Here is a 21,561-nt window from a genome sequence, read left to right on the forward strand (position 1 = left end):
CCATGAGCAGCCTGCAGGTGAGTCACACAGATCCCCTGCCTGCCCCTGTGCTGTGGTTCTGTGTGTGGGTGTGCAGTGAAGATGGGGGAAAGGAAGGGTGAAAAGGGGCTTGGAGACTCTGAATGGCCTGAATTTCCACTGGCTCTATGGCTGAGCACTTGCAAATAAAGAGAAATCCTATTTTTCCTGGTGTGTGCATTTAAAAGCAATGTGAGCTTCCATTTCAACTCTGTGACGTAGAAATAGTTCCTTCATGTTCAAACCAGGGAGGTCTTTTCCAAACTGAGGGATTCCATGCTCTAATCCCAACATGCAGGGAACGAGCCATGTACAAAAAGACACCAGGGGTGGGAACTGTGGTGTCCAACAGCCCAAAACTTTGGCTCTGGGTCAGCACAGGGGGCTGGGACACCTCTGTACCCATGGGAGAGGGGTGTGACATCCTTGAGGCTGTGCCACCGAGGGCACCTTGCTGGTCCCACTGACAAAAGAGAGCAGAAGGTGTTGGGAGAACCCCCCAGCTCAGATAAAACATTCCTGGGGTTTGTTGTTTCCCTGTCAGGACCCGTCCTGGGGACAGAGCCTGGAATTAGATCCACTCCACGGCCTTTGTGTGACAGAGATTTCCCTGGAGCTCTGCTGTTCCCAGCCCATGTGATGTTCTGTGATGGCATCAGTTGGATGGTTAATTAAAGTACATCTGGGTATAGACTTGAATTTGTCCGTAGATCCCATTTTAAGGAGTAATAGTCTTAAGGAAGCACATTTTTAAGGGAGACAGATGTCTGGAAGCAGATGATTAATTCATGCTTAGTTTCCAAGCACTCATTTAACTTTACAGGCTTTTTAAAGTGGATTCTTTAATTTAGTACTTCACATCTTAAACATTTATAGTCAAAATCCTATTTCAGTTAAAGATGTATTTGTCTAAAGTGATGCTTTTAAATTCAGTGAAGTTCTGCAAATGAACACTGCTGCGAGAACAGAATCTAAGAGTTGCAGAGTGCTGCAAGTCATGTTAGTTTGACTTTCTTATTTCCAGCACTATTAGGTTTTTTTTTCAGTAAGATGAAAATTTAGTTTCATCTGAGTGAATCCTGTTGCAGTGCAGAGTTCAGCAGAAGGAGGGAACACAACTGACTGCCAAATTTGGGTTAACTTAGTGCAGATTTGGGATGTAACTGGTGAGTCAGTAAAAACTGGAGTTTCTTTAGATGTGTGCTGGGCTGGGGTCTGCTTCTTGTCTGCTTGCCCAGAGTTGGTCCATCTAAAGCTGTTCCAAAGGTACCAGAGGTGGAAGTTTGATTTAAAACGTGTTTCAGGTTTCTTGTACTTTTCCATATCTGATTTCCAGACAGAGGTGATGCCAAGTAAGGAAGATGGTCATTAATGTTTTTGTATTAGTTTTGTCTTGGGAGTAAGCTGTTCAATATTTACAACATGCCTGGCTTTCTTAAGGTGCTGCTGAATTAATTTAAATAAATAGCAGTAGTGTTCAACTGCACCCCCACTTTTCTCCTCTAGCTTGAGTGAGCCCCTCATTTGCATATCATTTGCATAAAACGAGGCTTTTGCATTAATCAACTGCAGGGCTGAAGTGCTTCTGTGAGGAAAGGCTGGGAGAGCTGGGATTGTTGGAGAAGTTTTGGGGTGACTGAATTGTGGCCTGAAGGGGCTACAGGAAGGATGGAGAGAGACTGTTTACAGGGGATGGAGTGACAGGACACAGGGAATGGCTTCCCACTGCCAGAGAGCAGGGTTAGATGGGATATTGGGAAGGAATTCTTCCCTGTGGGGTTGGTGAGGGGCTGGGATGGAATTCCCAGAGCAGCTGTGGCTGCCCCATCCCTGGGAGTGTCCAGGGCCAGGTTGGACAGGGCTTGGAGCGACCTGGGCTGGTGGAAGCTGTCCCTGCCCAGGGCAGGGGTGGAATGGGAGGGGTCTTAAGGTCCTTCCCAACCCAAACCATTGTGAGGTTCTGTGATGATTCTGATTCCTAATCCTGGAAGATCATCCTTAGGAGTTTTGGGTTGATCTGTGGGTGGGCAGAGGTTGACCCCACCTGGATGTGTGTTGGCTCCAGGCTCTGGCTCCTGCACGGGGCCTGTTCCTAATTGGGTGCTCTCTGAAGTTAATTGGGAGTTCAAGCTGGAGTTGTGGGAACACTGGAGCCACGAGGCCGTTCTTGCAGGGGGATCCTTCCCCACAAAAACAGTGTGAGACTTCATCTTTCCGTGTCTCCCTGAAGCCAATGTGTGCTTTCATGAGATAAACCAAGATTTACTAATCAATATAGGTTTTAATTGGAAAGATGAATCCTCAGCAGCCTCCTTTGGCTCTGGTCTCCAGGCTCAGTGTCCATGCCAGGCACTGAGCCAGCCCTGCAGCAGGAATGCTGCTGGATGTGACAGCAGGAGCCCAGGCAAAAGGGATGATCCACACATGTCCAGAAATTGGCTCTTTGATTTCCTTGCTGAAAAGCCCTTTTTTTTACTCAAAGATGTGTTTCTTTCAGCAGTAATTCAGGGTCCAGAGCCAGATGAAATGGCTCCTCTCTGCCAGGGGTTTGGCAGCAGCTTCTGCTGCACGTGCTAGAGGTGCCAAAAGCTCAGCAGGGGGAACTCACACAGCAGCAGCGGAGTGTGCTCTGAATGGGGGCTGGAGAAACGGGGAGCTCTGGGCAGTTGCTTTGAGCTGTGTAAGAAGATAAATTAGGCCAAAATTCTGAGTTGTTGGTCGTACACATCAAATGTATTTTTGTTTGTTTTCAAGTGGAAGAACTGGAATTGTGGGCAGTGGTGGCAGCTCTGGGGCTGAGCCACAGAAGCCTTGCCAGGCTCGCTGAGTGCAGAGGCTGCAGCTGCTGGGTGGGTTTATGGTCGTTTTGTATTGAAATGGTTTTAGATTTAGTCAAACCATTGATTGATGGATTGATTAATAAGGGCCAAAATATGATCTCCAGTTGGGATTTTGCAGAGGCCTCTGCTCTGCAGCAGGAACAGGAACACAACCCCTTTACCAGCTCCCAGTTTTCACCCCCCAGCAGGACACAGTGTAAACCTTTTGCTTTTGTTGAGGAGACCACTCAGTCAACTGTTCTCTTGCCCAGCAAATTTCCTTCAACCTCTTAGATGTAACAGGGTAAACAACAATGGAATATTAATAGGGGTATATATTTAGCCCTCGAAGGTTCTCTAGCATTTGTTCATTTTTCCATACCACTCCTTCCAAGGAAGTTATTCCAACTACACTAGCAGTGATTTTTATGGCAAGTGATCAGGTTAATTTGTCAATTTTTGATTAAAAAAAATGTTTAGATCGATCCCTTCTGACAGGCTTTCCTTCCAGGGCATTTCCCAGCAGTGCTCCTCTGCCTCCTCCCTGATCTCTGATGATCCCAGCTGGGGATAACTTTTGATCTGTGCAGACCACAATCAATCTTGTTTGTGTTGGGCCAGAGAGACAAGATTTTCACCCCCTCCACACCAGAACAAACCCTGGCTGCTCTCAGACAGTCATTTATCTAAACTGAGTTCTCTGTTGTTATTAACAGATCTTCTCTTCATCCTTCACTCTCAGCCTCAGGTTTCTCCAGACCCTTTCCCCATGTGTGAGACGAGGTGATTTCTATGCATGGCTGTGCCTTGAGCAGATGGATCTGACAGCAATGCCATATTCTCCCCCCAGAAATGACAGGATAATAAGTGAAGATCCTGTTAACTTGGCCGTGCTGCCACAAGCACGTGTTTACCAATATTTCCCAGCAAGGCAGGCTGGCTGGCAGGGCTTTGCTGCCAGCACTGAATGCACTGGCAGCTGCTTTCTCTTAACCTGAAAGAAATAAGGAAGAACAAAGAAACCCAGATCGTTGGAGACCTTGCCAGCACCAATCCAGAACGTGATGGGGACTCTCAGAAGCTGAGGGAGCCCAGGGCTGCCCGTCTGATGTGAATGTGATCCCCTGACAAAGGCGGCTCTGCAGCTCCTGAGCTCCCCAGAGTCACACAGCAAAGTTTGGGTTGGCACGAGCTGTGCATCTCTCCATAGGTTGGGAAAGACCTCCAAGACCATCCAGCCCAACCTGTGACCGATCCCCACCTTGTCACCAGCCCAGAGCACTGAGTGCCACGTCCAGCTGTGAAAAGGTTTGGAGTTTTTTGGCCCTGGGCTGCCCACGTGGCCTCTCCACGTGGCAGCCCTGGCATGTGTCACTCTGCACTGGTGAATTTATTATGTTGTCAGCACTTACTACACCTTGATCAGCAGGGGGGTTGCTGGTAGGAACACACAACTGCCCTGCCAGAGCATTCAGCATCTTCAGGGGCCAAGGCTGAGGGAGCTGTGCTGGGTGGCACAGGTAGGGTCTGGCAGAGATGTCTGGTGTCACCCCTCCACCTGGGTGACACGTGTTTCTTGGTCGTATTCACACCCCGGGTGCAGGCAGAAGGAGCCACAGAGGGGTTGAATATGTGGTGGCAGAGATGAGCTGTGTGTCCGGTGTGCAGGGCCAGTCCTTTCCATGGTGGGTGTCCTTTCCTGCCCAGGATCCATCCCAGCTCCTGCTGCTCCCGGGACAGCTGGGACAGTGAGCAGGGTGGGGCAGAACTGGGGCCTCTGAAATGGTTGGGGATTTGGGTTTGGGGTTTTGGGTTTGGTTATTTGGTTTTGGGTTTTTTTTTTATTTTACTTTGAATCAGAGAGTTTGTTCTTTGCCCTTTTAAATGCAAACAAAATGTGCTGTGTGTTGGAGCGAGCTGTGGAGTGGCTTCAGCTTTCCAGGCATGTGTTGTACCTTCTGTGTGCTCGGCCTAATTAGCAGCTCTCAGCCCCCAGGTCTGGATCTGGCACAGGGCTTGGCTGGAGCTCTCCAGCCGCTCCCTCAGCCTCTGGCACTTTTTGCCCCTGGGAGAGGTGGGACTTGCCTGGGCTTTTCTCTCTGCCCAAGCGAGCAGGGGGGAGGCCGGGCCTGGTTTGGGGTGCCCTGGGGGCTGACCCTGCTGCTGGGGCTGATGTGCACCCTGGGCTGCCCAGAGCGTGGGCAGTGCCCAGCACACCCTGAGGGAGCAGGGAAGGAGCCACACTCCACGCTCCACTGGGCTGTCAGAGCGGGGCACGGGAGCAGCTCCGCTCTGCATTCGGGGCAGGAGCATTTGAGGTGACGCTCCGTGGTTGTTTTCCAACACTGCTGTAACCATGGAGACCAGGAGCCTCACAAAGCCAGGCAGGAGCTCTCTAGGTGCAGCTGGAACTCGCTCAGACATTTCTGCCTCTTTTGGCCCCTCGTCAAATCTTTTTACTTTGGGGAAACTGGAACAAAGAATCAGAGTGGCAAATGCAGAATATTGTACTCAGATTAAACCTCAGTGGGATAAACGTGAATGGATCTGCCTTTGAAAACAAAGGCTAGCTCTCAGAAGCCCCTCTCCCACAGCCCCTGCTCTGAACATGGAGGGTAAGTGCCAATAAAATCAGCAGGTCCAGCAGCTCTCTTCTCTTCTTTGTAGAACAAAGGCAAGGGGACCTGTACCTGGAAGTGTCAGAAACTGAGGAGGTGGAAAAATATCTCAGCATATGTATTTGAATCTGTGAACTGCTGGATAGGGATAGAAAAGTCTGTGTCATCTGACTTCCCATGACTGATGACTCCCACTGTGGCAGGAGTGCAGTGTTGGGTCCTGTTTGAAGGCAGGACTGCTGGGTAAATGCAGTGAACCCTGGCTTTCTTAAGGATTCCTTCATCTTGAGCTAAATATTGGGCTAAGTGTACTCCCCACAGTCCTGCTTCAGTTTTGTTGGATGATCAACAGGTTTGTTGTCATCCTTGGTTCCCTACATTCACGTTCAGAGAGAATTTATCTCCTCAGCATTTGCTTAGGGCATTGCAGTGTGTTTGGATATGGCAGCAGAGAAAAATATTTGGGGTTTATTTCTTTAATTCAAAGTAAGGGCTGAGTTTGAGTCCTGGCTGTGAAACGGGAAGGCAGTGGCTGAGGATTCCTCTCAGGAGCTGGGATCTTGCAGTCAGTGATTCCAGGGTAATCACTGAGGGAGCTGAGCTGCCCTGGCCTCCAGCAGTGCTGGGCATCCCTTGGTGCAGGGGAGCAGACTGAAGAGGGAATGTTTCCTGCATGTGGAGCAAATTACTCTGTGAAACAGCAGTAAAATCTCTCCTGTAAGGAGAGACCGTGGAGAGCCCTGCTCCTTATCTTAACCTGTCCTGGCTCCCTCCTCAGACTGTGCTTCACTGGAATGTCCAGCCCCTCTCCCTGTGCCAGCCAGGAAATGAGTGATTCTGTAGCCAAATGTGCTTTAGTGAATCATAAACCTGGAGAGAGTGCAGGTCTGCCTTGTCCATACAAGGACTGTTTCCAGCCCTGTGTGTGTGGCAGCAATCCTGATCCAGCTGGCAGGGAGAAAGGATCAATCCATGTGTGCAAAGAAGTGCTGGGGAAATGCATTTCTGGCAGTGAAAATCCATTAATTTGTGATGCAATGAGTTGTCACGTATCAGGAGACACAAATAACAAATATGATGAATATGGATGGATTTCAGTAGGACTTCTGATGTTTTCTGGAAATGATCCCCAGTCCTGCTGCAGTTCTGGAAGATTTCAGCCCACACAACCATGGTCTTGTTCAGAGAATTGTTCCACATCCAGTTTGAGTAGCTACAGGGGAATTGTTCTATTTGCTCTGTGTTGTACAGGAGGCTGAATTTTATGACAGGAGAGGAACTGGCAGGACTAAATAAATGACTAATTCCTTGTAGCAGTAGTGCTGGTGCCATAAAGCAAGTTAATAAATGACAAGTGTTTAGACAGACTTGAGCCACCCTTACTCTTACAAGCGCCTCCCTGGCAGAGGGGAGGGTTTGGGAATGCTTTTCTGTGAAGCCAAGGAGCCAAGGGCAGTACCTACAAGTAGTAGAGTGAGGGGAGTTAAGGGACACTGGGAGTTTATATTCCACGTCACTGCTGGTGCTGGCACATGCTCTGGGTTGTATTTAAGATACTCTGTGTGTGAGGGAGGATGGATCAGACACAGAAAAGGCTTTCACTTTGGGAATGGTCCAGCTGGATTTCCCTTCTCTCTGCAGTGATCTGTGACTGTGACCTTTGTGGTTCTGCCTGTGCATCAGCTCTGGGTTTGTCCCAGAGCTGGCGTGTGACAGCTGGCTGTGCTGTGCCCCTGGCACAACCACCCCAGGGACTGATCCTCTGCCTGTCTGCACAGCATTAACAGAGGCTCCTAAAGCCCTGAAATAATGGCTGTGCAAACCAGAACACAGCCAGGGTATGGCATTTTGGGGTGCACTGTTTGGTAAAAGGCAGTCCCAGAATTTGAGATCTGTAATTAGTTTGAGATCTATGTCATTATGAAGATATTTTTCCTAAAAGACCCAATATGCTGATTGGTTTAAATACTAACATGATTTATTAGAGACCCCTTGCTATTTGTTCACATTGGCAGTGGAGAGTCAAAAAGGCTCTTTGTGTTTCTGGTGTCTCCTTCAATGAACTTGGAGTCAACTGTAGCAGCAAATTAGTGAAGAGCCCTAATTATGCTAAAAAGTGCTGTTGAGAGGATTAAGTCAGGCCAGGAAGTGGCTGAGCAGTGCAGAGGCACAAGGCAAACTAAACCTGGCCAGAGCAGCACCACCAACACAGTTCAGGGGCAACACTGGCCTTGTGAGTTCAGGGGCAACACTGGCCTTGTGAGTTCAGGGAAGGGTAAGGCTGGAAATCCGTGGATTTGGTGGTTACCTCAGGGCTGCCCTTGAGCTGCAGGGCAATGAGCAGTTCCACAGGCTTTCTGGTTCAAAGGAGATGCTGGCAGAGGCTGCAGGGGCAGTGATGTCCCTCAGCTGGCTGAAGGGAGCCTGCTCTGCTGCAGAGATTCCTCTGCTGGCTGTTCTGGGCTGGAGAGCCCCGTGTTTGCCTGGGTCCAAAAGCAGCACAGAACCCACGAAATGTGCCCCCACTGTGAAGTCCTGAGCAAGGCAATGGGATAGATCCTTCTGTCACAGGGGTTGTTTTCTGTTTGCCTTTTTAATTTGGAATATTCGGAACAGTTTGGGAGTTTTGACGTGTAACGAAATCCTGACCTGTTTTCTGCCAAATTGCAGTGGTACAGCCTTGGCTTAGCAATGCATTGCCAGCTGGAACTGGGGCAAAGTAAATCCACATGCATTATATAACTTCAATTGGTTTATACAAGGAGAAGAGGATATAATATCTTAAGCCTTTTAAATAAGGGATAAGTGCAATACTGGGAATTTGTTAATATTATCCCTTGGTAAATTTTAAAATGTATTTACAGGTGCAGCACTTACAGGTGAGGGGATCACTTGCTTCCCTGTGTCTGGATGCCCATAGATTGTTGTCCTGTGGTTGGATATTGTGGTGAGGTGCTGTTGTGAGAAGCTCAGTGGATACACCCAGATGGGTGTGGGGAGCTCCTCCTTCCAGCCAGAAAAGGGAGGAAAGAAATGATTTGCCAGAAGGAATAGACATAGTTGTGGTTTAAGGCTCGGACTCTCCTGTAAAGTTCATCAAAGTCAGTCAAGAGCTCCAAAACCAGCTCCTGCTGTCAGTATTATAGACCAGCCTGGAGACAACCATCCAAACCCTCTTACTTTAATAGGAGAAAATTCATTTATTGACATTTTAAAGCATATTGACTACCTTGGGGAGATAGAGATAATATTTTTAGGTGTCTCAGTTGTGATGGTTTTCTCATGTCATCATTTCAGAGTCCAGGGCAGAGCAAAAAGAAAAACCAGGACTGTGATCTTAGAGACTCCTGTATACACATCCATAACATACACACAGCTTCATGCTCCTGGAGTGCTGGGGTGCCAGGTGGCAGCACGGCAATGGCAAGTGCAGGCCAGGGGTTTTGCAGCAATAAGTGCAACACAGAAGCCAAATTAAAAATAAGTCACCCAAAAATAGAGTGTACATCCCCAAGCCTCGTGTGTGAGCCTGGAACACAGCACAGTGTCAGTCATCAGCCCCAAATCAGGGAAGAGGCCTCGTGCCACAGGTGCCAGTAAGGGGCAGGAATCCACAGCTGCCCGAGATGAGTCCAGCCACAGGCTGGGAATTGTTTCCACATGATGTGAGGGGCTGCTTCAGGATGAGCTGGGGTCACAAAGGGCCCCCCTCTCTCGAGCTGGCAGGTGGCAGTGGTCAGGCACAGGACAAAGGCTGAAGAATAGGCTTTTAGGACTGTTTTACTCTCTTTGAAGTAGGCTTTGTGTGCTGGCACTGCCACCTGTGCTGGCACGTTTGAGGCTGGGACGTGATATGGCTGAATCTGAAGGTCAAGGCTGGTGCTGCCCTCGATGTCCCTCAGGGAGATGTTGTGCAATGGAATGTCACCTGTGGGATGGGGACACCTGCCTGTGCCACCAGGAGCTTCACAGGCAGCAGGTCAAGGCACAGGAGCTGCAGAAGAGACACCAAGGGGACAATCACAACATTACAGAACCTTAATTTAATAACTTTGCACAATTAAGAATTGTATGGTAATACATCAATATAGAAAGACATGATACTGCATATTAATTGTCTCCATTTGAATGTCACGTAATACATCCAGAATTTAAAGTCATTGTAATTACCTTTGCTACTAATTTAATTAGCATTCATTTAGAAGAAAACATCCTTTGGCATTTGACAGCGTTTAAACTTCACGTTGCTTGTTCAGAAATAACTCCTGGGGGAAAAATCACTTAGGGAGTGTCTGAAAAATTCAAAGCTCTTTAGAAATTTAACTGTTTTCTCCATTTCCTTCCCATGTGAGTGCTCATACAAAAATAAGCCTCAGGATTTTAGAATTCTCCTTTTGCATGAAGGAATGTATTGAATAATGATAATAGCAACATTCACAGAATACACTCAAACCAGTTAGCAGCAGCACCAGTTTCTCTGGAGAGGAAAAGTAAGGGATTTTGTGCTTCTTTGGGGTTTTAGGACGTTCCAAAGCGTTGCTGGTGGTTGCTGATGTTTGTAACTGCTCAGGGAACACGTGGAACACTCTGATTTCGGTATTTTTGATGATTTTGTAACCTGGAAGACTCGATGGCAGTTCAGAACACCTGCTGAACTGGCAAAGGTTGATGCTCAGGTGGAAAGAAATGAATAATTCTGAGCAGCCCCAGCAAACCTGGAACTCTTGCTGATGGTCTGCCAGGATCCAGACTGTCACACCCCAGCAGGGTTCCCTCCACTCACTCCATGCAGCCCACGGGCCATCTCTCCATGGATTTTGCTTTAAATTCAAACTTCAAGATAACTTATTAAAAGACTACTTTTAGAGATTATACCCCTCTAAAAATCATCAAAGGTATCTTTTTTCCCCAGCCTTCAGGCTTTTCTGCCTGCCCTGTTACTGCAGCACAATCTTCAAGCACTTAAGCCCTTACAAAAGATAACATGCTCTTTATGGGGTTTAAAGATGGCTTATTTCAGATTAATTTCAATGAACCAAGAATAAACTGAATCAGAGGAAAGCCTTTTACTGATCCAATAATTTCTGCACTTTGCAGCAATTAACTTAAAGATGGTGTGATTAAAGTGCTGAGTTTCTGTGGGCAAGGAAGGGTTTACAAAAATGACTGTTGGCCTTTTATATTTTGCATGAGGATTTTATAAACCCATCTGCCTTCAAAAATGACACCAATTTTGGGGAAATTTCCCGTGTGACCTGCTTTGGGGTGTGTTGCAAAACATGCTGATTCTGTGAGGAAATGCAGGTGAGTTCAATCATTTATTCCTTGCTCCCTGAAAACCAGGGAGGGGTTAAGAGAAGTGGTGTAACAGAAATGGGGATCATGGAAATGTTTTCCAGGGCAGAGCTGTTGCAGAAAGAGCTCCTTTCCCAGTTTGATCTTTTCTCACAGTGTGGTGATTATGAATTATTTTCTGGTGTCTGGGACTGTGATACATCACTGAGGTGGGGGAGAGAGGAAGGGAGAGCTGGCTCTTTGTTTTCTGTCTGTAGGCTCTGTATCCCAAGGGGAGAGGTTTACATCCAGAAATCCAGAACAAACTGATTTCTCCTATGGAAACATTATGGGATATAATTAACTGTAGAAATATGTAATTTTTTATTTTTTTAATCATTCAGATGACTTGTTTTCTAAACAGTGAGACAGACTGTGGCCTGGCTGCCCAGGACTGTGGGAAGGGATTGCCATCTGCTGGCAGCCACCCCTGCCAGAGCAGGAGAGATTGCAGAGAGATCCTCCTGCAGGAGTTGGGTGATGTGCTGGGACCCCAAAGCTCAGTGCAAGCTGAGCAGTCACAAATGCCACGAGCTGTGTGTGCCCTGGGCACAGGGAGGGGGTGCTGCTGGGTTTGTGGCTCCTGCTGAGGGAACAGCCCCAGCCTGTGGTGTGGCCCCAGCTAATTAGAGTGTGTGTGCTGGTTTGTGGTTCAGCACCTCTGGAGTCAGCAGCACTCCCTGCGAGTGTCCAAGGCCAGGCTGGGCTTGGAGCAACCCGGGACAGTGGCAGGGGGTGGGGCTGGATGGGCTTGTGCACACAGAGCCTCCCAACCCAAACCATTCCATGGACCAGCTTCCAAAAGAAAAAAACCTGTCACTTCTGGGAGCTTGGTTTGTGGCAAAATACATTGCAGTGAGGAGCCTACAGAATTGAGAAAGGCAGGGAGAGTGAATGTCAGACAAGCAGTAAATGCCTGTAACTTGTCCCTGTGTGAGCTGAGCAGCAGCCACACTGCCCGGGCTGGGCCACCTCGGTGTCCTGCAGTGCCCGCAGGATCCCCGGGCTCAGGGCAGGGGGTTCAGCTGCTCCCTCTCCTGCCACTGCTGGGGGGTTCACAAAGACACCCCAGAGTGACAAACAAGCCTCTTCAGAGCAGAGCATCCTCTGAAACATCCCAGTTCCCTGGAAACAGGAGTGTGCTCTGCTGTCACCAGAGGGAACTGTAGCACCAGTGGAGGAGCTGCTCTCCCTCACACACCTTTGCAGCCATATCTTGCTCCTAAAGCTGCCTCTATTCTTACAAATAAGATAATTTTTTTAACTGTGCATGAAAATGTCCATTTTTAATGCTTTTGAGAACTTTAATTCTGGTCAGATAAAACTTGGTGATATCTTAATGACTTTTCAAGGTTTGCAAAGCTGTTTTGAATTAAGTGATTTGTCATGGGAATTTTTAAAATGCATTTTTCCCCCAGCTCAGAGGGTTCATCCTAAAAAGGAATATTTAAGCCCTAGAAAAGGAGAGGAACAAAGATCCCTCTCGTGTTCTCCCTCAGGTATCTGGACTGCACAAGGAGGGACCATCCCCATGGAGGTGCAGGATCAGGGAAGCTGGTGCCAGAGTCACCTGGGAGGGCAGGGAGGAGATGGCTGGAGTGGCTGGCTGAGCATCCCCAGAGCACAGTGACACATCTGGCACAGAGCTGACAGGGCTCCAGTGGCCCTTGGAGGGGTGAGTTTGGAGAGGGCAGAGCTCTCTGCCCCTTCCAGTGTGTGTGCACAGAGCTGAGTCCTTCTGGGACACTCTGGGGCAGCTGCTGACCCGAGCGTGGCTTTGGTTTATCACAGGTTGGTTCCTCCTGTGCTTGGAGCTTGTCCCAGCCTTGCTTCTCCCAGTTTTTAGGAACAGGGAGTGCTGGCAGATGAGGGTGGGGTATCTGTGGGTATTTCTGCAGGGGAAGGTGCAGTTTGCAGTGGACACCTGAGGGCACAGATTGCAGGGCTGGCTCACACCCAGCTGAGCTGCAGTTTTCTCATGCATGGTGGTGCTGGGCTGGTGGTTGGACTTAATGATCTTAAAGGTCTTTCCCAACCTTAACCATTCCATGAATTTATGAAAATGTAGACTGAAAGATTTTAAGAAATGCTTTCTTTTGTTCGTAAGAGGACTTTGAAATCGTCTTGCTCCGTTTTATCCAGTGTTTGTGGTCAAGTGGAACGAGCCCGTCAAGAAAGGAACGAGCTCAGTCTTAGATAAACAGGGTATTTCACAACTTATGGTAATGAACAGCTTTTTTCCCTAGCCAGTTTGTGTTTTCCCAGTGTGTTCCTTGCTGGCACGAGCTGATATTCTTTCAGAGGACACAGGAAGATCAAAGAAAGATGTTTTCTGCCCATGACTGGCTTTGTCCAGCCCATGAACTGAAATCACACAGGCCGAGGGCTGTTTGGGAATGCAGCATCTTCAGCCTGAGTTGTTTTCAACCAGGAAATTTAGGGCTGGACCAGGAACTGGGGCACACATCCCAGCTGAGCAGTTCAGTCCCTTGTTTTTCAGGAACTAGAACAAAGGAACAACCAAAAGTGTGATCCCATATCCAGCTGTTCCCATCTCTGTGCCCAGGTCCGGCTGGGGCATCCCAGTGAGATCCCTGTTGGAGTGTCCCGTGTTGCTCCTGCTCTGTGGCCTCCCCAGCTCAGCCACCCTCTGGAGGAAGCTTGTCCTCTCCCAGCAGAAGTGCAGCAGGGTAAGCCTTGACTTTTCACTTGGTCCAGAAGTTGGGATTCAGTGCAAATCCAAGTGGCACTCTAAATGCCTGTAAATTCTGAAGAAAATGCTGATTTTCCTTCAGCTGTGACAGTAAAGGCCACACCAGCTGCTTGCAGTGATGTATAAATCATACCACACATCCTCCAGAAAGCTGCCAGTTCTCAAATCATGAGTGCCTGGGGATTTATGGGGTGTGGTGGGCTGGGTGTCCTTCCAGAATAATGATCACTGGAGAGGAACAAATGGGTGAAGTTTTTATTTGAAATCTCAAACTTGTCCTGTGGCTGAGCCTGGGCTGGGCAGCTCTGGGAGTTCAATGCCAGCCCAGCTCAGGGCACGGGCAGTGGTGCTGGGTTGGATGTGGCTCCAGAGCTGCTCTGGCTCCACAGATGTGCAGTTGCAGATGCTTTGGCTCCCTGTGCTCGTGCCATGCTGGGCTGCCCATCAGTTGTGTGCCAGGCAGGTGCCTCCCCACAGTTCCCCCTGTGCCAGCCAGGAAGATTTGCCATCTCTCAGCTGCTGTGGACTGAGGCTCTGCAAAGGCAGACCCACGTTGGTACCGTTATTTTTAGACACCAGTGGGGAACTAGTCCAGCAATTCCATGGCACGTGTCAATGTCGACACAGCAGAGCTGTTTCTCCATCATATTTGCAGCTATTTTTTAGCAGGTGTCTCTGCATTCAGTGAGTGATACTCCTCTCTGCCAAGACAAATGACATGCAGACCCCAAGCCCTGGGAAACAGCCTGTGGAATTAAATATTTAGTAGCTTAATATGTGGATTTTTTCAGGTCTTCAGTTGCATAGTTATCAAATAACTCAGCCTTTATTTTCATGATGTAAATGTGAGTAGAAGTAATGCCTGGCAATTTCTAAGGGAGCTTTCAAATGCTAAGACTGGGGACTAATAAAATGCATTTCATTAGACAAGTTTTCCACACATAAACCTATTTCTTGAAAGCAAAAATCTGATAGTCTCACATTAGTCTGCATGTCACAGGAGAGTATGGCAACGTCATAAAACAATTCAAGGCATGTAAATGTGGCTTTTGATTTGCTAGTAAATCAGGGGTAAGGAAAAAGCTCAGCTGAAGGAAAGAAATGTGATTTAAAAATTAATACCAATATTACAAAGCTGTAAAGATTTTATTACTTGGAGCATTCCCTTTGTGAAGATGAGTTGGTCTGTGCCCCTAGTGTCCTCTACAGCAGTTTAGCCTGCAGCTATTTATATGGATGGAATGTGTAAAACAGAGCCTTCCTTTGCCAGCCTGCTGCATTGGGTGCAGATTTCCAGGATTACAGGTACAGTAACAAGGACAGAAATACAACTTTCTAGTATTTAATGTCTGGGTGCTGGTGAAATGAAGAAGATGGGGGTGTGCTCTCAACATACTGGCTGTTTTAACACTAAAAATTACCAACTGGCTTTGCAAAGTGGGTGGTGTGTCAGTGAGGTTCTGACAGTTCCTTCCCAAACATCAGACACTAAATCCCTGGGATCCAGCAGGAAGAGCCCAGGAAATGCCTCCATGGGGTTGTTCCCATGCAGTTGATACTGTTCTCTCGGCTGTGCTCCCAGCACTCCACATGGAAACCTGTCTGTGGTACAGAAGGGGAAGTTCTGCCTCTCAGTGGGGTGCTGGGGGATCCTTTAGAGCTAAAGCTTTCCTTAGTCTGGTCCACGAGAGAGGGCAGGGGAGTGCAGAGCTCCCAACCCCGAGGGCTTTGCTGGTGGCTCTGACCCAGCAGTCTCTGGAGGTTGAACAGCTCAGCCAGGGTGGTTCAGTCTCTGGAGGTTGAACAGCTCAGCCAGGGTGGTTCAGTCTCTGGAGGTTGAACAGCTCAGCCAGGGTGGTTCAGTCTCCCCAGGTTGAACAGCTCAGCCAGGGTGGTTCAGTCTCTGGAGGTTGAACAGCTCAGCCAGGGTGGTTCAGTCTCCCCAGGTTGAACAGCTCAGCCAGGGTGGTTCAGTCTCCCCAGGTTGAACAGCTCAGCCAGGGTGGCTCAGTCTCCCCAGGTTGAACAGCTCAGCCAGGGTGGTTCAATCTCCCCAGGTTGAACAGCTCAGCCAGGGTGGTTCAGTCTCCCCAGGTTGAACAGCTCAGCCAGGGTGGTTCAGTCTCCCCAGGTTGAACAGCTCAGCCAGGGTGGTTCAGTCTCCCCAGGTTGAACAGCTCAGCCAGGGTGGCTCAATCTCTGGAGGTTGAACAGCTCAGCCAGGGTGGTTCAGTCTCCCCAGGTTGAACAGCTCAGCCAGGGTGTTTCAGTCTCCCCAGCTGCCCATCTAACTCTGGACACTGAGTATCTCAGTGTCCCAGCACAAACTCAGAGGGAAGAACATACAGAAATCATCACGTAATTTGAAACACAAATAGAAATGAGGGAATTGTTTTTCTTGTGTATTGTTGTTCAGCAGCAAAGCAGTAGATGTGTTTTGCCACGGATCATTCGGAGTTTTTTCTTAAGCCTTGTGTCCTCTCCTTGTTTTTTTATATTTTGAAACTGTCCCCTTGCTATTTTTTTTTTTTGGGGGGGGCTGTTGGACTGAGCTCTATTGTAGGATTGAAGTCTGCAGTTCATTCCTCAGTTGTAATCAGAAGATGTGTTGTTTAAAATAATGTCCATATTGTTACTCTGCTCTTTGCTGCAGTTACAACTTTTCTGTCCTTCAGGCCCTGCTCTGGCCGTGCAGGACAGCACTGGCTGTGTGTGCAGCTGAACTGGGGAGCAGTGCCCAAAGCTGGGGGGAGCAGCAGCGAATCGCTGCCCTTGCTTGTGGCAACTGGGCCTGGAAAGATCCCAACCCCTGAAGGTCAGATGGCCTTGTCAGGAATACAGGGTTCCTGGTGGAAATTATTTCCATGAGATCAGATGGATATATATAATTAGCAGAACCAAACCAGATAGGATTCTTATGGGAACAGCTGTGCAGCCAAGGAAGTCATTGTATCAGAGATGGTGTTCCCAATAAATATGTTGCACAGAGTCATATTTCTTTCTGCAACAAATCGGATCTTATCCAGAAAGATTTGCTCTATAGCAAAGCCAGACCAAGGCAGCAAAGCTCACAGTTTGTTCTTGCGTCTCAGCATGTTGTGATAGGCTGGACTGTGCACGGCATAACAAAGTGCTTTAGAGCCCTGAGTTTTATTTTGGGTAAGCAGTCAGGAAATCACCTTCCCTACATGGTGTGTGGGAAAAGACAAGCAGTTTTGGAGGAGAACTGTCTTGCTCGAAAATGCAGAGAAGTGGCAGAAAGCAGCAGCAGAGGCATCAAGGTATATCAAGGCAAGGTTGGACGGGGCTTGGAGCACTCTGGGCTAGTGGGAGGTGTCCCTGCCCATGGCAGAGGTGGGACTGGATGGGCTTTAAAGTCCTTCCAACCCAAAGCAGTCTGGGATTGTGTGCCATTGATGAAAACTTCCTTAGGTGACATGACTTGGCTTCAGTTCTTGTTCTGGAATCATCATCTTAGAATTCCCGCCAGGCTCCAAAGCCCAGGGACTGTTTATAGTGTGCAATAAACCATCTCTACAGGGCTGACTTTGTCTCTGATGTGAAACAACTGCTCAGCACAGTGTGGCCAGAGCTCAGTGCTGCTCCCCCTCTGTGGATGTCAGGGTGTTCCTGAGACTCTCATCATTCCACTGCCACTCTTTGTTCTTGGACAGTGCAGATGAAAGTACTCTGCAGATGGACACAAATCATGGCAGCCTGGGGCCCACAGTTCCCATTCTGTATCTTGGACAAAAATACTATTCCTGTAAAAATAACCAGCCATTGAATTGCATTCCCTGGGGATGTTTGAAGGCTGCCCCTCCCTGTTTTGTAGGTGTAGCCTGGACAGGTTCCTGCCCCTCCTGCTCTGCCCCAGCGTGGGCAGGGACTGCCCAGGGAGCCCTGCAAAGCAGCTCCCGTGTCAGGAAGAGCCCCTTCCTTGGGAGGCACTGGGATTGAATTTCCATTATAACCAGCTCTAGTCCTTTCAAATTAAATACTTGAGTTATAAACTTGCTTTAGGACAAGTTAGACTGTGTTGGTATGAAAAACCAGGATTTTTTCCACCTGCTGCTGAAGAATCTGGCTTTGGCTTAATTGCTGTTCTTCAGGCTAGTTATAGAGGCTCCAAGGAAGATGTGATCCCACAGCCATTGTATGAGGGGAAGCAATTCTGAATAAAGATGATGATTGATTTTTTTTTTTTAGTGTAAAGTATTTAGTTTTTAATCAACAAGCAGATAAGAAAGCGATCAACTCTTTTAGATCTGCTGAATGTGTTTCTGAGCACTGTCCTGTCTTCTGTAGCCCACAAGAAATGCCTCTCAACTATATGAACATCCAGATTAGATCTCTCAAAATCTTCCTGTGCACCTGTTACCTGGAGTGGCTTTGGAGCAGCCAGTTCTGTCCTTTTCCAGTTCAGAAACATGGGAAGAATCCCTGTTTCATTTCATCTCCAGGCACAGCTCTGAGATGGGACTCTGCATAAACTCGGGGAATGGTAGAGAAGGTCTCCTCCCATTCCTGAGGGAAAGCCTTTGGATCAGAGCTTGTGTGATGTTCCTCTGAGTGTTCTGCACACGGGTTCATTTCCCCACAGCACCTGGAGTGTTTGTTCCTGCTAATTGGTCAAACCCAGGATCGCTCTGAGGGATCTTCCCACGCAGCTCCCCTTTGCTGTGACGGGACCTGCTGTGCCGTTTGTGCTTCTGGCTCACATCTGGCACTTGTATCCACGGGTTTTCTCCTTTGAATTAGGGACAGTTTGCAATTATTTATCCTGTTTAGGATAAATTAATTCTCAGATTGTTTTAGGAATATTCCTTCCTGAAGTTTTGTTGCTCACTTCCCACAGGAATGGTGGAAACCTGTGGTTGCACCCTGTACTCGTTCAGGGACAAGAGCTAAATGTGCCTCTGTGCTTTGTGCAGAATGAGATTCCTGGTGGGGCTTAGGAAAGAACTGATAACTACAGAAGTATCCTGAGCAGGGCTTGGCTTGGGTTTTGATAGGAGAGGGATGATTGGAGATGTGGGGGATTAAGAACAAACCGGGTCCCTGTCACGCTCTAAATATGTGGATGGTCATAAATATTCTCTGAACCCACCACGGGGTGTTTCATGGCTGTGAAGAGTCCACAAAGCACCTGTCACCCTCGCTTCTCTCCCCCTTCAAAAACTGAGCCCCCTTTATTCCCTTTGCCCTGTGCCAGATGTGCAGCTGGAGGAGCAGGCAGAGGTGAGCCCAAATGCCCTGAATTGCTGCCTTTTTAGACAATTGACTGCGTGTGGCCCAAGCCTGGCACCAGGGACCAGGCAGCTGCAGCACATTCCAAACACCACTCTATTTAAAGCATCCCGAGGCTCCCAGAACAACTGCAGAGACAAACCTGCCACTAAACCAGCAGAGGGGAATGGCAGAACCAGGTAAGATGCACCGGGAGATGTGAATGTAACAAGGTATTAAAATGAAAAATCTGAGCAATGTAGTGTGAAAATACTCAGCTACTTGTGTTCTTGTTGAAACACTATGTATTTTACTTTTCAGTAACAGTTACCAGTTCAAAAGCTAATTCTGTTAACAGTTAAAAGTAGCTTGTCTTCCTCCTGTATTTCTGAATCCCACCAGTTTTTTCTTTAGTGTTTTGTAGCTGTAATTTCAGGTTAGTGAACACAATAGAACAGAACTGTGTAAAATGAGATATGTTTGACAGCATTTTTGATGTCTGCGTGTAGCTGAGCTCTGAGTGCAGTTCTAGGTGAACGTAGAATAATTCAGATTTTAACCCCACAAAGCTTGAGTGACAGAGCAAAATGAAATTTTAATAATGAGCTTTCCACTGTAAGCACAACTCACTGTCTCCAAGGAGAAAAGGCAGCTTATAAAAATGTATTTTGTATCTATTGTCATTTTTAATTTACTTCATTTAAACTTACAGCTGTAAGTGTATCTGTGGTGTTTGCTGTGCACAGGTACTCAGGTAACGCTGGTTAAAGGAACTTTAATGCATCTTTTAATACATCTTTAATACAGCTTCCAAAGACTTGTCTCCCGGGTTCTGCACTGTTTACTCCGGTATCTGAGGAGGGGAGCGAATTTCTGCTGAGGTTCAGCAGGATGGTGAACACTGTGTTGTTATTGCAGTTTTTGTGGGCATCCACAGACGTTACACCAGTTCTGGTTTAAACTGGGTCCCAGTGGCACTCCTGTAGTCAGTAGGCACAGCAGCATGAGCAGAGCCCTGACAAACTCCTCTGTGCTCCCAGCAGGATCCAGCCTTGGATCTGTAATTAGACCTTGAAAAAACGGCAAGCAAGAGAAATGATTCCCAAAGAAGCAGCTTTACCTTGCAGTGTCAAAGCAATAACAGTCAATTGAACAGGTAAGGGACTCCCCTGTGGCAAAAGGACTCCCAGTTTCAGAGCAGGATTTTATCTTTGCTATTGTGGTTGTTTATCTGTTTAATATTTTCCTGGCAGCATATGCAGATTTTCTCTCTGTGCTCTCTCCCTCTGTCAGAGACACCATGCAGTGTCATGGAGAGAGGTTTGTTGTGCACAGCTTTAAAAGAACAATGTGGCAATCCTTAAATTATTAAGGATCCCTCTAAGTCTGCCTGCTTGATCTAAACTGTGCAAGGTGTTGTGAATAGTTTTACATAATTTATTAATCCCTTCAAAAACCTGGAAATCTCTTAACTGCAGAGAGATGTGCTCCAAGAGGTTGTAATATGCTGGTAAGTAATAGGATTCTGCTTTCTGGCAAGAGACTGCTATTTGTAGGAAAGTGATAGAAGGGTCTTTAAAATTCTGATGTTGTACAGAAATGTATTTGTACACAGCCAGTCCTGCTTTCCATGTGCTCCCTGGAGAACCATCGCCTGCACTGGGCTCCTTGTTCCAGGACCAGCGGGCAACTCATCCCGTGTTTGTGCTGGCCCAGCTGCAAGAGTTTCCACACTGGACACTCCTGTGTTATTTTCCTGCAGGAAAGGAGGAAACAGCCTTGCAGAGGTTGATTGCCTCAGCCTGAGCTCCCTGTGTGGCTGTGGGGAAGGACAGCACAGGGATACAGTGGGCAGGGAGGCGAGCTGGGAATCCCTGCTGTGCAGCCACTGCCACGTGCTTTGGGGATGGGATTCAGTGTCCCCTCAGTGCAGCCACTGCCACCGTCCTTTGGGGATGGGATTCAGTGTCCCCTCAGTGCAGCCACTGCCACCATCCTTTGGGGATGGGATTCAGTGTCCCCTCAGTGCAGCCACTGCCACGTGCTTTGGGGATGGGATTCAGTGTCCCCTCAGTGCAGCCACTGCCACCATCCTTTGGGGATGGGATTCAGTGTCCCCTCAGTGCAGCCACTGCCACCATCCTTTGGGGATGGGATTCAGTGTCCCCTCAGTGCAGCCACTGCCACGTGCTTTGGGGATGGGATTCAGTGTCCCCTCAGTGCAGCCACTGCCACGTGCTTTGGGGATGGGATTCAGTGTCCCCTCAGTGCAGCCACTGCCACCATTCTTTGGAGATGGGATTCAGTGTCCCCTCAGTGCAGCCACTGCCACCATCCTTTGGGGATGGGATTCAGTGTCCCCTCAGTGCAGCCACTGCCACCATTCTTTGGAGATGGGATTCAGTGTCCCCTCAGTGCAGCCACTGGCAACGTGGGGATTCAGTGTCCCCTTCCTGCAGGTCCAGGCTCACTGGGACAATCCTGGTTCAATGTGTTGGGATAATTGCCTGCCTTTCTGTCACAGCTTGTCCCTGTCTTCCCTTGCAGCCCCAGCCCCGCTGTCCCGCCTGGTTGTCCCTGTGCTCCTGGCAGTTGGCTGGATCCTGGGATGTGCCCTCATGGTTTACATTGTCTTCTCCTGATGGCAGTAAGTGACTGGCACGTGCCACACACCACCTCTGCTTCCCTTGCTTGGCACTGCCACCTTTCCAACGCAATTTGCTTTGTCTTACAGGACAGAAGAATTTACAGTGATGTTGATTAGAAGAACCTGGAAGTTCAATTGAGATTTCTAATGACTAAAATAAGTATAAAATGAGTTATTTTTAAT

General features: G+C 48.2%; 1 protein-coding gene across 2 annotated transcripts; it reads left to right on the forward strand.

Moving 5' to 3' along the window:
* The first annotated feature begins 5,366 nt into the window (after positions 1-5,366).
* Positions 5,367-21,561, forward strand: STRIT1 (small transmembrane regulator of ion transport 1). 2 transcript variants are annotated; one of them, XM_050308760.1, is made up of 3 exons: positions 5,367-5,452; positions 21,279-21,378; positions 21,466-21,561. In XM_050308760.1, exons 1-2 carry the CDS (start codon positions 5,446-5,448, stop codon positions 21,371-21,373), a joined length of 102 nt encoding a protein of 33 aa, XP_050164717.1. In that variant the 5' UTR covers positions 5,367-5,445; the 3' UTR covers positions 21,374-21,378; positions 21,466-21,561. The 2 variants fall into 2 exon arrangements, with proteins under 2 accessions (XP_050164717.1, XP_050164716.1); XM_050308759.1 differs by lacking the exon at positions 5,367-5,452 and adding an exon at positions 18,853-18,931.

The sequence above is a fragment of the Myiozetetes cayanensis genome, unplaced genomic scaffold (assembly GCF_022539395.1).
Source record: "Myiozetetes cayanensis isolate MyiCay16 unplaced genomic scaffold, myiCay2020 scf13, whole genome shotgun sequence".
Classification (NCBI taxonomy): domain Eukaryota; kingdom Metazoa; phylum Chordata; class Aves; order Passeriformes; family Tyrannidae; genus Myiozetetes; species Myiozetetes cayanensis.